General features: G+C 48.9%; 1 protein-coding gene across 8 annotated transcripts in view; it reads right to left on the reverse strand.

Moving 5' to 3' along the window:
* The window catches only part of LOC139381119 (dedicator of cytokinesis 1), a 547,069-nt gene that overhangs the window by 209,989 nt on the left and 321,504 nt on the right, over nt 1-15,576 (reverse strand). For all 8 annotated transcript variants that reach the window (XM_071124416.1, XM_071124412.1, XM_071124414.1 and 5 more), the window contains exon 29: nt 10,767-10,861. In XM_071124416.1, the coding sequence (XP_070980517.1) occupies nt 10,767-10,861 (95 nt within the window). The remainder of the gene's footprint in view (nt 1-10,766; nt 10,862-15,576) is intronic.

Below are 15,576 nucleotides of genomic sequence, written 5' to 3' on the forward strand. Positions count from 1 at the left end.
AGATGTTCTCCTAGCCAGACCAGGAGGAAAGCAAGGGAGAGCTGTTCAATATGGCAGGCAGCAGGCAGATGAATGCACATCTCATTAGCAGTGCCGTCACAAAGCCCTGGCCAGCTGTGTCTGGGGCTTTTTGGTTGGCGTGAGTGTCCACAGAGTCTACAAACAGACACATGACATGAAAGACTAGAGAGCTCTCTGTTCAGCCCTGTGCTGGGCCCGTGGGTGGTGTAGGGTACTCTGCTCAGCCCTGTGCTGGGCCCGTGGGTGGTGTAGGGTACTCTGCTCAGCCCTGTGCTGGGCCCATGGGTGGTGTAGGGTACTCTGCTCAGACCTGAAATGGGCCCATGGGTGGTGTAGGGTACTCTGCTCAGACCTGAAATGGGCCCATGGGTGGTGTAGGGTACTCCGCTCAGCTCTGGGCCCGTGGGTGGTGTGTGGTACTCTGCTCAGCACTGGGCCTGTGGGTGGTGTGTGGTACTCTGCTCAGCACTGGGCCTGTGGGTGGTGTATGGTACTCTGCTCAGCACTGGGCCTGTGGGTGGTGTGTGGTACTCTGCTCAGCACTGGGCCTGTAGGGTGCTATAGGGCTCTGGTCTAAAGTAGTGCACTATATATGGAATAGGGTGCTAAAGGCCCTGGTCTAAAGTAGTGCACTATGTATGGAATAGGGTTCTATAGGGCCCTGGTCTAAAGTAGTGCACTATATATATGGAATAGGGTGCTATCTGGGACACGGCCCAACACACTGCTGTGGTGGACAGAAGGAGGGAAGAGGACAATAATTATATGTAAAACAGGCTTTTAAAAGGAGCCTTTGAACACTTGATTAATGTGATGTTAATAACGCTGTGGAAATCGGTTGGTTTCCTGCTCATTGTGAAGGCCGGTTCTTGTTTTTCTGTGGAGGGGACACTTTTAGGACATCAGTTCTCCATCAACAAAACCTTTCAGCTTTCTGCTCAGAGCTTTTAGCTCGGGACAGAAAATATGTTCTGGCACACCGTTATGACAGAAATAAATATGGTTTTTAGAAGCAAAACGGTTCGTTGACCACAGACCAGACATTTAAAAAAAAAAAGAATCAGAGAGCTGGTCTGAGACTGGGGCATGGAGTTCTCCCACTGGTTACTGTTATTCTTCTGAGACTGGGGCATGGAGTTCTCCCACTGGTTACTGTTATTCTTCTGAGACTGGGGCATGGAGTTCTCCCACTGGTTACTGTTATTCTTCTGAGACTGGGGCATGGAGTTCTCCCACTGGTTACTGTTATTCTTCTGAGACTGGGGCATGGAGTTCTCCCACTGGTTACTGTTATTCTTCTGAGACTGGGGCATGGAGTTCTCCCACTGGTTACTGTTATTCTTCTGAGACTGGGGCATGGAGTTCTCCCACTGGTTACTGTTATTCTTCTGAGACTGGGGCATGGAGTTCTCACACTGGTTACTGTTATTCTTCTGAGACTGGGGCATGGAGTTCTCCCACTGGTTACTGTTATTCTTCTGAGACTGGGGCATGGAGTTCTCACACTGGTTACTGTTATTCTTCTGAGACTGGGGCATGGAGTTCTCCCACTGGTTACTGTTATTCTTCTGAGACTGGGGCATGGAGTTCTCCCACTGGTTACTGTCATCCGTCAGACTGGGGCATGGAGTTCTCCCACTGGTTTCTGTCATCCGTCTGAGACTGGGGCATGGAGTTCTCCCACTGGTTACTGTCATCCGTCAGACTGGGGCATGGAGTTCTCCCACTGGTTACTGTCATCTGTCTGAGACTGGGGCATGGAGTTCTCCCACTGGTTACTGTTATTCTTCTGAGACTGGGGCATGGAGTTCTCCCACTGGTTACTGTTATCCTCTCATCAGAGAGCAGTACCTCTCTGTCTCATAAGGACAGATAATGAAACAGAACTGTCTGGATTAAACAGAGCAGTACCTCTCTGTCTCATAAGGACAGATAATGAAACAGAACTGTCTGGATTAAACAGAGCAGTACCTCTCTGTCTCATAAGGACAGATAATGAAACAGAACTGTCTGGATTAAACAGAGCAGTACCTCTCTGTCTCATAAGGACAGATAATGAAACAGAACTGTCTGGATTAAACAGAGCAGTACCTCTCTCTGTCTCATAAGGACAGATAATGAATGAAACAGAACAGTCTGGTTTAACAGAGCAGTACCTCTCTCTGTCTCATAAGGACAGATAATGAAACAGAACTGTCTGGATTAAACAGAGCAGTAACTCTCTGTCTCATAAGGACAGATAATGAATGAAACAGAACTGTCTGGATTAAACAGAGCAGTACCTCTCTCTGTCTCATAAAGACAGATAATGAATGAAACAGAACTGTCTGGATTAAACAGAGCAGTACCTCTCTGTCTCATAAGGACAGATAATGAATGAAACAGAACTGTCTGGATTAAGCAGAGCAGTACCTCTCTGTCTCATAAGGACAGATAATGAATGAAACAGAACTGTCTGGATTAAGCAGAGCAGTACCTCTCTGTCTCATAAGGACAGATAATGAATGAAACAGAACGGTCTGGTTTAACAGAGCAGTACCTCTCTCTGTCTCATAAGGACAGATAATGAATGAAACAGAACGGTCTGGATTAAGCAGAGCAGTACCTCTCTGTCTCATAAGGACAGATAATGAAACAGAACTGTCTGGATTAAACAGAGCAGTACCTCTCTGTCTCATAAGGACAGATAATGAAACAGAACTGTCTGGATTAAACAGAGCAGTACCTCTCTGTCTCATAAGGACAGATAATGAAACAGAACTGTCTGGATTAAACAGAGCAGTACCTCTCTCTGTCTCATAAGGACAGATAATGAATGGTTGTGGCATCTGGGATACAGAATGAGGGGAGGGGACACAACCCATCAAAACACACTGTAGTGGGACGACAAACAAACAAACACACACACACACACACGCACACACACACACACAGCCAAACACCCTGGTGGGAAAACAGACAACAACAGAAACAAATGGAAAATGTCTGTTCATTTGTCAGCCAACCGACAGGTACATTATTCAGAAGTAGCTAAAGATGGAAACACAACGAGTCGGGCAGGAAGTTTAACAGAATGAAACAACAACTGAACAACCTGCAAACAGCTGCCCCCCTACATACAGAACAAACAGCTGCCCCCCTACATACAGAACAAACAGCTGCCCCCCTACATACAGAACAAACAGCTGCCCCCCTACATACAGAACAAACAGCTGCCCCCCTACATACAGAACAAACAGCTGCCCACCTACATACAGAACAAACAGCTGCCCCCCTACATACAGAACAAACAGCTGCCCCCCTACATACAGAACAAACAGCTGCCCACCTACATACAGAACAAACAGCTGCCCACCTACATACAGAACAAACAGCTGCCCACCTACATACAGAACAAACAGCTGCCCACCTACATACAGAACAAACAGCTGCCCACCTACATACAGAACAAACAGCTGCCCACCTACATACAGAACAAACAGCTGCCCACCTACATACAGAACAAACAGCTGCCCACCTACATGCAGAACAAACAGCTGCCCACCTACATACAGAACAAACAGCTGCCCCCCTACATACAGAACAAACAGCTGCCCCCCTACATACAGAACAAACAGCTGCCCCCCTACATACAGAACAAACAGCTGCCCACCTACATACAGAACAAACAGCTGCCCCCCTACATACAGAACAAACAGCTGCCCCCCTACATACAGAACAAACAGCTGCCCCCCTACATACAGAACAAACGGCTGCCCCCCTACATACAGAACAAACAGCTGCCCACCTACATACAGAACAAACAGCTGCCCACCTACATACAGAACAAACAGCTGCCCACCTACATACAGAACAAACAGCTGCCCCCCTACATACAGAACAAACAGCTGCCCCCCTACATACAGAACAAACAGCTGCCCACCTACATACAGAACAAACAGCTGCCCACCTACATACAGAACAAACAGCTGCCCCCCTACATACAGAACAAACAGCTGCCCACCTACATACAGAACAAACAGCTGCCCACCTACATACAGAACAAACGGCTGCCCCCCTACATACAGAACAAACAGCTGTCCACCTACATACAGAACAAACGGCTGCCCCCCTACATACAGAACAAACAGCTGCCCACCTACATACAGAACAAACAGCTGCCCACCTACATACAGAACAAACAGCTGCCCACCTACATACAGAACAAACAGCTGCCCACCTACATACAGAACAAACAGCTGCCCACCTACATACAGAACAAACAGCTGCCCCCCTACATACAGAACAAACAGCTGCCCACCTACATACAGAACAAACAGCTGCCCCCCTACATACAGAACAAACGACTGCCCACCTACATACAGAACAAACAGCTGCCCCCCTACATACAGAACAAACAGCTGCCCACCTACATACAGAACAAACAGCTGCCCACCTACATACAGAACAAACAGCTGCCCACCTACATACAGAACAAACAGCTGCCCCCCTACATACAGAACAAACAGCTGCCCCCCTACATACAGAACAAACAGCTGCCCACCTACATACAGAACAAACAGCTGCCCACCTACATACAGAACAAACAGCTGCCCACCTACATACAGAACAAACAGCTGCCCCCCTACATACAGAACAAACAGCTGCCCACCTACATACAGAACAAACAGCTGCCCACCTACATACAGAACAAACAGCTGCCCACCTACATACAGAACAAACAGCTGCCCCCCTACATACAGAACAAACAGCTGCCCACCTACATACAGAACAAACAGCTGCCCCCCTACATACAGAACAAACAGCTGCCCACCTACATACAGAACAAACAGCTGCCCACCTACATACAGAACAAACAGCTGCCCCCCTACATACAGAACAAACAGCTGCCCACCTACATACAGAACAAACAGCTGCCCACCTACATACAGAACAAACGGCTGCCCCCCTACATACAGAACAAACAGCTGTCCACCTACATACAGAACAAACAGCTGCCCACCTACATACAGAACAAACAGCTGCCCACCTACATACAGAACAAACAGCTGCCCACCTACATACAGAACAAACAGCTGCCCACCTACATACAGAACAAACAGCTGCCCACCTACATACAGAACAAACAGCTGCCCACCTACATACAGAACAAACAGCTGCCCCCCTACATACAGAACAAACAGCTGCCCACCTACATACAGAACAAACAGCTGCCCACCTACATACAGAACAAACAGCTGCCCCCCTACATACAGAACAAACAGCTGCCCCCCTACATACAGAACAAACAGCTGCCCACCTACATACAGAACAAACAGCTGCCCACCTACATACAGAACAAACAGCTGCCCCCCTACATACAGAACAAACAGCTGCCCACCTACATACAGAACAAACAGCTGCCCACCTACATACAGAACAAACGGCTGCCCCCCTACATACAGAACAAACAGCTGTCCACCTACATACAGAACAAACAGCTGCCCACCTACATACAGAACAAACAGCTGCCCACCTACATACAGAACAAACAGCTGCCCACCTACATACAGAACAAACAGCTGCCCACCTACATACAGAACAAACAGCTGCCCACCTACATACAGAACAAACAGCTGCCCACCTACATACAGAACAAACAGCTGCCCCCCTACATACAGAACAAACAGCTGCCCACCTACATACAGAACAAACAGCTGCCCACCTACATACAGAACAAACAGCTGCCCCCCTACATACAGAACAAACAGCTGCCCCCCTACATACAGAACAAACAGCTGTCCACCTACATACAGAACAAACAGCTGCCCACCTACATACAGAACAAACAGCTGCCCCCCTACATACAGAACAAACAGCTGCCCACCTACATACAGAACAAACAGCTGCCCACCTACATACAGAACAAACAGCTGCCCCCCTACATACAGAACAAACAGCTGCCCACCTACATACAGAACAAACAGCTGCCCACCTACATACAGAACAAACAGCTGCCCACCTACATACAGAACAAACAGCTGCCCACCTACATACAGAACAAACAGCTGCCCACCTACATACAGAACAAACAGCTGCCCACCTACATACAGAACAAACAGCTGCCCACCTACATACATAACAAACAGCTGCCCACCTACATACAGAACAAACAGCTGCCCACCTACATACAGAACAAACAGCTGCCCACCTACATACAGAACAAACAGCTGCCCACCTACATACAGAACAAACAGCTGCCCACCTACATACAGAACAAACAGCTGCCCACCTACATACAGAACAAACAGCTGCCCACCTACATACAGAACAAACAGCTGCCCACCTACATACAGAACAAACAGCCGCCCACCTACATACAGAACAAACAGCTGCCCACCTACATACAGAACAAACGGCTGCCCACCTACATACAGAACAAACGGCTGCCCACCTACATACAGAACAAACGGCTGCCCACCTACATACAGAACAAACGGCTGCCCACCTACATACAGAACAAACAGCTGCCCACCTACATACAGAACAAACAGCTGCCCACCTACATACAGAACAAAAAGCTGCCCACCTACATACAGAACAAACAGCTGCCCACCTACATACAGAACAAACAGCTGCCCATCTACATACAGAACAAACAGCTGCCCACCTACATACAGAACAAACGGCTGCCCACCTACATACAGAACAAACGGCTGCCCACCTACATACAGAACAAACAGCTGCCTACATACAGAACAAACGGCTGCCCACCTACATACAGAACAAACGGCTGCCCACCTACATACAGAACAAACAGCTGCCCATCTACATACAGAACAAACAGCTGCCCACCTACATACAGAACAAACAGCTGCCCACCTACATACAGAACAAACGGCTGCCCACCTACATACAGAACAAACGGCTGCCCACCTACATACAGAACAAACGGCTGCCCACCTACATACAGAACAAACAGCTGCCCACCTACATACAGAACAAACAGCTGCCCATCTACATACAGAACAAACAGCTGCCCACCTACATACAGAACAAACAGCTGCCCACCTACATACAGAACAAACAGCTGCCCACCTACATACAGAACAAACAGCTGCCCACCTACATACAGAACAAACAGCTGCCCACCTACATGCAGAACAAACAACTGCCCACCTACATGCAGAACAAACAGCTGCCCACCTACATACAGAACAAACAGCTGCCCACCTACATACAGAACAAACAGCTGCCCACCTACATACAGAACAAACAGCTGCCCACCTACATACAGAACAAACAGCTGCCCACCTACATACAGAACAAACAGCTGCCCACCTACATACAGAACAAACAGCTGCCCACCTACATACAGAGCAAACAGCTGCCCACCTACATACAGAACAAACAGCTGCCCACCTACATACAAACAGCTGCCCACCTACATACAGAACAAACAGCTGCCCACCTACATACAGAACAAACAGCTGCCCACCTACATACAGAACAAACAGCTGCCCACCTACATACAGAACCAACAGCTGCCCACCTACATAGAGAACAAACAGCTGCCCACCTACATACAGAACAAACAGCTGCCCACCTACATACAGAACAAACAGTTGCCCACCTACATACAGAACAAACAGCTGCCCACTTACATACAGAACAAACAGCTGCCCACCTACATACAGAACAAACAGCTGCCCCCCTACATACAGAACAAACAGCTGCCCCCCTACATACAGAACAAACAGCTGCCCACCTACATACAGAACAAACAGCTGCCCACCTACATACAGAACAAACAGCTGCCCACCTACATACAGAACAAACATCTGCCCACCTACATACAGAACAAACATCTGCCCACCTACATACAGAACAAACAGCTGCCCACCTACATACAGAACAAACAGCTGCCCACCTACATACAGAACAAACAGCTGCCCACCTACATACAGAACAAACAGCTGCCCACCTACATACAGAACAAACAGCTGCCCACCTACATACAGAACAAACAGCTGCCCACCTACATACAGAACAAACAGCTGCCCACCTACATACAGAACAAACAGCTGCCCACCTACATACAGAACAAACAGCTGCCCACCTACATACAGAACAAACAGCTGCCCACCTACATACAGAACAAACAGCTGCCCACCTACATACAGAACAAACAGCTGCCCACCTACATACAGAACAAACAGCTGCCCACCTACATACAGAACAAACAGCTGCCCACCTACATACAGAACAAACAGCTGCCCACCTACATACAGAACAAACAGCTGCCCCCCTACATACAGAACAAACAGCTGCCCACCTACATACAGAACAAACAGCTGCCCACCTACATACAGAACAAACAGCTGCCCACCTACATACAGAACAAACAGCTGCCCACCTACATACAGAACAAACAGCTGCCCACCTACATACAGAACAAACAGCTGCCCACCTACATACAGAACAAACAGCTGCCCACCTACATACAGAACAAACAGCTGCCCACCTACATACAGAACAAACAGCTGCCCACCTACATACAGAACAAACAGCTGCCCACCTACATACAGAACAAACAGCTGCCCACCTACATACAGAACAAACAGCTGCCCACCTACATACAGAACAAACAGCTGCCCCCCTACATACAGAACAAACAGCTGCCCACCTACATACAGAACAAACAGCTGCCCACCTACATACAGAACAAACAGCTGCACACCTACATACAGAACAAACAGCTGCCCACCTACATACAGAACAAACAGCTGCCCACCTACATACAGAACAAACAGCTGCCCACCTACATACAGAACAAACAGCTGCCCACCTACGAAGGAAAAGGAGCGAAAACAGAGAGAAATGTCGTTGTGTTGTGTAGGACTGGTGCTACTGCACTGACAAGGCAGATGCACAATGGTTGACTGGAACGATACGGGCCTCGAGGACACTTCTCCAATGGGCCTTACAACCCAAACCCAACACACATCTTTACACACTACACACTGTATACAGACTTTGTGTTTTCTTTTGTTCTACTGTATATTTGACTGTATGTTTGTTTTACTCCATGTGTAACTCTGTGTTGTTGTATGTGTCAAATTGCTACGCTTTATCTTGGCCAGGTTGCAGTTGTAAATGAGAACATGTTCTCAACTAGCCTACCTGGTTCAATAAAGGTGTTAGACAGACACTGGATATAAATTGGATATACGTGAGCATTTTTTTGTAAAACATTTGCTAATGAAACTTGTAAAAGTCCTCAAACTGTTTCTTAGTTCTTTCTCTTCGATCTGACAACTACATCAAAACAGACTCTCGTCTCAAACAAAACCTTCACTGTGACTCAGTACTTCACTTCAAAACTTCACTTCAATCCTGTATTTATTTTCTTCTTTACCAGACAAACGTGGGCGAGAGTTGGTGAAGGGGAGGGAACCACCTAAATAAAATACAATAGTTACAAGCAGCAACAAAGGAAAGAAGATGAGGACGATCAGAGGAGGACGATCAGAGGAGGACGATCAGAGGAGGACGATCAGAGGAGGACGATCAGAGGAGGACAGGCAGAGGAGGACGATCAGAGGAGGACGATCAGAGGAGGACAGGCAGAGGAGGACGATCAGAGGAGGACGATCAGAGGAGGACAGGCAGAGGAGGACAGTCAGATGAGGACGATCAGAGGAGGACGATCAGAGGAGGACGATCAGAGGAGGACGATCAGAGGAGGACGATCAGAGGAGGACAGGCAGAGGAGGACGATCAGAGGAGGACGATCAGAGGAGGACGATCAGAGGAGGACAGGCAGAGGAGGACGATCAGAGGAGGACGATCAGAGGAGGACAGTCAGAGGAGGACGATCAGAGGAGGACGATCAGAGGAGGACAGGCAGAGGAGGACGATCAGAGGAGGACGATCAGAGGAGGACGATCAGAGGAGGACGATCAGAGGAGGACGATCAGAGGAGGACAGGCAGAGGAGGACGATCAGAGGAGGACGATCAGAGGAGGACGATCAGAGGAGGACAGGCAGAGGAGGACAGTCAGAGGAGGACAGTCAGAGGAGGACGATCAGAGGAGGACGATCAGAGGAGGACGATCAGAGGAGGACAGGAAGAGGAGGACAGTCAGAGGAGGACGATCAGAGGAGGACGATCAGAGGAGGACGATCAGAGGAGGACGATCAGAGGAGGACGATCAGAGGAGGACGATCAGAGGAGGACGATCAGAGGAGGACGATCAGAGGAGGACGGGCACTTTGGAGATTAGCCTTCTGTTAAAAAAAAACAAACAAACCCTGACTCTCATTCATGCTATTGTTTGCCTCATCCGCCCCTCCCCCATCTGTTTGCAGTGTGGACTCTGAGGCCCGTGTGGGCTCTCGAGGCCCGTGTGGACTCCCGAGGCCCGTGTGGACTCCTGAGGCCCGTGTGGACTCCCGAGGCACGTGTGGACTCCCGAGGCCCGTGTGGACCCCTGAGGCCCGTATGGACTCTCGAGGCCCGTGTGGACTCCCAAGGCCCGTGTGGACTCCCGAGGCCCGAGTGGACTCTCGAGGCCCGTGTGGTTTCATGACAGAGATAAAAATACTTCCTTTCCACACTCCTGATTCAGACTGCCGTTCCTAGGCAACAACGGCGAAGGGAGGGGATCAAAGCATCGGCACGGCGAGATGTGTGTGTGTGTGTGTGTGTGTGTGTGTGTGTGTGTGTGTGTGTGTAAGCCACCCAGTCCCTGTACAGTACTCACTTATTCTGCATCATGTTCATGATGACCCAGTCGCCAGGGTAGACATTCTTCCCAATGAGGTCCTTGAACATGATGAATGTTTCCATCAGGAAATCCTACGAGAGAGAGACAGAGAGAGAGAGAGAGAGAGAGAGAGAGAGAGACAGAGAGAGAGAGAGAGAGAGAGAGAGACAGAGAGAGAGAGAGAGAGAGAGAGACAGAGAGAGAGAGAGAAAGAGAGAGAGAGAGAAAGCATTAGCGATGAAGCCTGCTATTCTCAGGCCCGGGAAAAGATCAGAGGAACAATCTGGAATGAACCGTGTTCATGGTTAAGGTTATAAACCCAGAGGAAAGGAGAAACAGGGCATCAAATTGGTTCTGTCAGGATAGGGTGCTTATAGACCGAGTGGTCTGAGTAGGGGGAGGGGGGAAAACTGAAAACTAGCTGTCATTGGCAGAGAGGTTTGGAACTCTTTCTGATTGGTTGACATTTCAGTCCATCTTTTCAAACAGCTCACTTCACTAAAAAGGGCATTATCATTATTTCCACAGTAGAAATCAATGTGGAGGCTATATACAGGGTATTACGGTACAGAGTCAATGTGGAGGCTATATACAGGGGGGTACCGGTACAGAGTCAATGTGGAGGCTATATACAGGGTATTACGGTACAGAGTCAATGTGGAGGCTATATACAGGGGGGTACCGGTACAGAGTCAATGTGGAGGCTATATACAGGGGGGTACCGGTACAGAGTCAATGTGGAGGCTATATACAGGGGGTACCGGTACAGAGTCAATGTGGAGGCTATATACAGGGGGTACCGGTACAGAGTCAATGTGGAGGCTATATACAGGGGGGTACCGGTACAGAGTCAATGTGGAGGCTATATACAGGGGGTACTGGTACAGAGTCAATGTGGAGGCTATATACAGGGTATTACGGTACAGAGTCAATGTGGAGGCTATATACAGGGGGGTACCGGTACAGAGTCAATGTGGAGGCTATATACAGGGGGGTACCGGTACAGAGTCAATGTGGAGGCTATATACAGGGGGGTACCGGTACAGAGTCAATGTGGAGGCTATATACAGGGGGGTACCGGTACAGAGTCAATGTGTAGGCTATATACAGGGGGTACCGGTACAGAGTCAATGTGGAGGCTATATACAGGGGGTACCGGTACAGAGTCAATGTGGAGGCTATATACAGGGGGGTACCGGTACAGAGTCAATGTGGAGGCTATATACAGGGGGTACTGGTACAGAGTCAATGTGGAGGCTATATACAGGGGGGTACCGGTACAGAGTCAATGTGGAGGCTATATACAGGGGGTACTGGTACAGAGTCAATGTGGAGGCTATATACAGGGTATTACGGTACAGAGTCAATGTGGAGGCTATATACAGGGGGGTACCGGTACAGAGTCAATGTGGAGGCTATATACAGGGGGTACTTGTACAGAGTCAATGTGGAGGCTATATACAGGGGGTACTGGTACAGAGTCAATGTGGAGGCTATATACAGGGGGTACCGGTACAGAGTCAATGTGGAGGCTATATACAGGGTATTACGGTACAGAGTCAATGTGGAGGCTATATACAGGGTATTACGGTACAGAGTCAATGTGGAGGCTATATACAGGGGGTACCGGTACAGAGTCAATATGGAGGCTATATACAGGGGGTACTGGTACAGAGTCAATGTGGAGGCTATATACAGGGTAGTACGGTACAGAGTCAATGTGGAGGCTATATACAGGGTGTACCGGTACAGAGTCAATGTGGAGGCTATATACAGGGGGTACCGGTACAGAGTCAATGTGGAGGCTATATACAGGGGGTACTGGTACAGAGTCAATGTGGAGGCTATATACAGGGGGTACCGGTACAGAGTCAATGTGGAGGCTATATACAGGGGGGTACCGGTACAGAGTCAATGTGGAGGCTATATACAGGGGGTACCGGTACAGAGTCAATGTGGAGGCTATATACAGGGGGTACTGGTACAGAGTCAATGTGGAGGCTATATACAGAGGGTACCGGTACAGAGTCAATGTGGAGACTATATACAGGGGGTACCGGTACAGAGTCAATGTGGAGGCTATATACAGGGGGTACCGGTACAGAGTCAATGTGGAGGCTATATACAGGGGGTACCGGTACAGAGTCAATGTGGAGGCTATATACAGGGGGGTACCGGTACAGAGTCAATGTGGAGGCTATATACAAGGGGGTACCGGTACAGAGTCAATGTGGAGGCTATATACAGGGGGTACCGGTACAGAGTCAATGTGGAGGCTATATACAGGGGGTACCGGTACAGAGTCAATGTGGAGGCTATATACAGGGGGGTACCGGTACAGAGTCAATGTGGAGGCTATATACAGGGGGGTACCGGTACAGAGTCAATGTGGAGGCTATATACAGGGGGTACCGGTACAGAGTCAATGTGGAGGCTATATACAGGGGGGTACCGGTACAGAGTCAATGTGGAGGCTATATACAGGGGGTACTTGTACAGAGTCAATGTGGAGGCTATATACAGGGGGTACTGGTACAGAGTCAATGTGGAGGCTATATACAGGGGGTACCGGTACAGAGTCAATGTGGAGGCTATATACAGGGTATTACGGTACAGAGTCAATGTGGAGGCTATATACAGGGTATTACGGTACAGAGTCAATGTGGAGGCTATATACAGGGGGTACCGGTACAGAGTCAATATGGAGGCTATATACAGGGGGTACTGGTACAGAGTCAATGTGGAGGCTATATACAGGGTATTACGGTACAGAGTCAATGTGGAGGCTATATACAGGGTGTACCGGTACAGAGTCAATGTGGAGGCTATATACAGGGGGTACCGGTACAGAGTCAATGTGGAGGCTATATACAGGGGGTACTGGTACAGAGTCAATGTGGAGGCTATATACAGGGGGTACCGGTACAGAGTCAATGTGGAGGCTATATACAGGGGGGTACCGGTACAGAGTCAATGTGGAGGCTATATACAGGGGGTACCGGTACAGAGTCAATGTGGAGGCTATATACAGGGGGTACTGGTACAGAGTCAATGTGGAGGCTATATACAGAGGGTACCGGTACAGAGTCAATGTGGAGACTATATACAGGGGGTACCGGTACAGAGTCAATGTGGAGGCTATATACAGGGGGTACCGGTACAGAGTCAATGTGGAGGCTATATACAGGGGGTACCGGTACAGAGTCAATGTGGAGGCTATATACAGGGGGGTACCGGTACAGAGTCAATGTGGAGGCTATATACAGGGGGTACCGGTACAGAGTCAATGTGGAGGCTATATACAGGGGGTACCGGTACAGAGTCAATGTGGAGGCTATATACAGGGGGTACCGGTACAGAGTCAATGTGGAGGCTATATACAGGGGGGTACCGGTACAGAGTCAATGTGGAGGCTATATACAGGGGGGTACCGGTACAGAGTCAATGTGGAGGCTATATACAGGGGGTACCGGTACAGAGTCAATGTGGAGACTATATACAGGGGGTACCGGTACAGAGTCAATGTGGAGGCTATACACAGGGGGTACTGGTACAGAGTCAATGTGGAGACTATATACAGGGGGTACCGGTACAGAGTCAATGTGGAGGCTATACACAGGGGGTACCGGTACAGAGTCAATGTGGAGGCTATATACAGGGGGTTCCGGTACAGAGTCAATGTGGAGGCTATATACAGGGGGTACCGGTACAGAGTCAATGTGGAGGCTATATACAGGGGGGTACCGGTACAGAGTCAATGTGGAGGCTATATACAGGGGGGTACCGGTATAGAGTCAATGTGGAGGCTATATACAGGGGGGTACCGGTACAGAGTCAATGTGGAGGCTATATACAGGGGGGTACCGGTACAGAGTCAATGTGGAGGCTATATACAGGGGGTACCGGTACAGAGTCAATGTGGAGGCTATATACAGGGGGTACTGGTGCAGAGTCAATGTGGAGGCTATATACAGGGGGTACTGGTACAGAGTCAATGTGTAGGCTATATACAGGGGGTACTGGTACAGTGTCAATGTGGAGGCTATATACAGGGGGTACCGGTATAGAGTCAATGTGGAGGCTATATACAGGGGGTACCGGTATAGAGTCAATGTGGAGGCTATATACAGGGGGTACTGGTACAGAGTCAATGTGGAGGCTATATACAGGGGGTACTGGTACAGAGTCAATGTGGAGGCTATATACAGGGGGTACTGGTACAGAGTCAATGTGGAGGCTATATAAAGGGGGTACTGGTACAGAGTCAATGTGGAGGCTATATACAGGGTATTACGGTACAGAGTCAATGTGGAGGATATATACAGGTGGTACCGGTACAGAGTCAATGTGGAGGCTATATACAGGGGGTACTGGTACAGAGTCAATGTGGAGGCTATATACAGGGGGTACCGGTACAGAGTCAATGTGGAGGCTATATACAGGGTATTACGGTACAGAGTCAATGTGGAGGCTATATACAGGGGGTACCGGTACAGAGTCAATGTGGAGGCTATATACAGGGGGTACTGGTACAGAGTCAATGTGGAGGCTATATACAGGGGGTACTGGTACAGAGTCAATGTGGAGGCTATATACAGGGTATTACGGTACAGAGTCAATGTGGAGGCTATATACAGGGGGTACCGGTACAGAGTCAATGTGGAGGCTATATACAGGGGGTACTGGTACAGAGTCAATGTGGAGGCTATATACAGGGGGTACTGGTACAGAGTCAATGTGGAGGCTATATACAGGGGGTACCGGTACAGAGTCAATGTGGAGGCTATATACAGGGGGTACTGGTACA

This window comes from Oncorhynchus clarkii, chromosome 23, assembly GCF_045791955.1.
Source record: "Oncorhynchus clarkii lewisi isolate Uvic-CL-2024 chromosome 23, UVic_Ocla_1.0, whole genome shotgun sequence".
Lineage (NCBI taxonomy): Eukaryota > Metazoa > Chordata > Actinopteri > Salmoniformes > Salmonidae > Oncorhynchus > Oncorhynchus clarkii.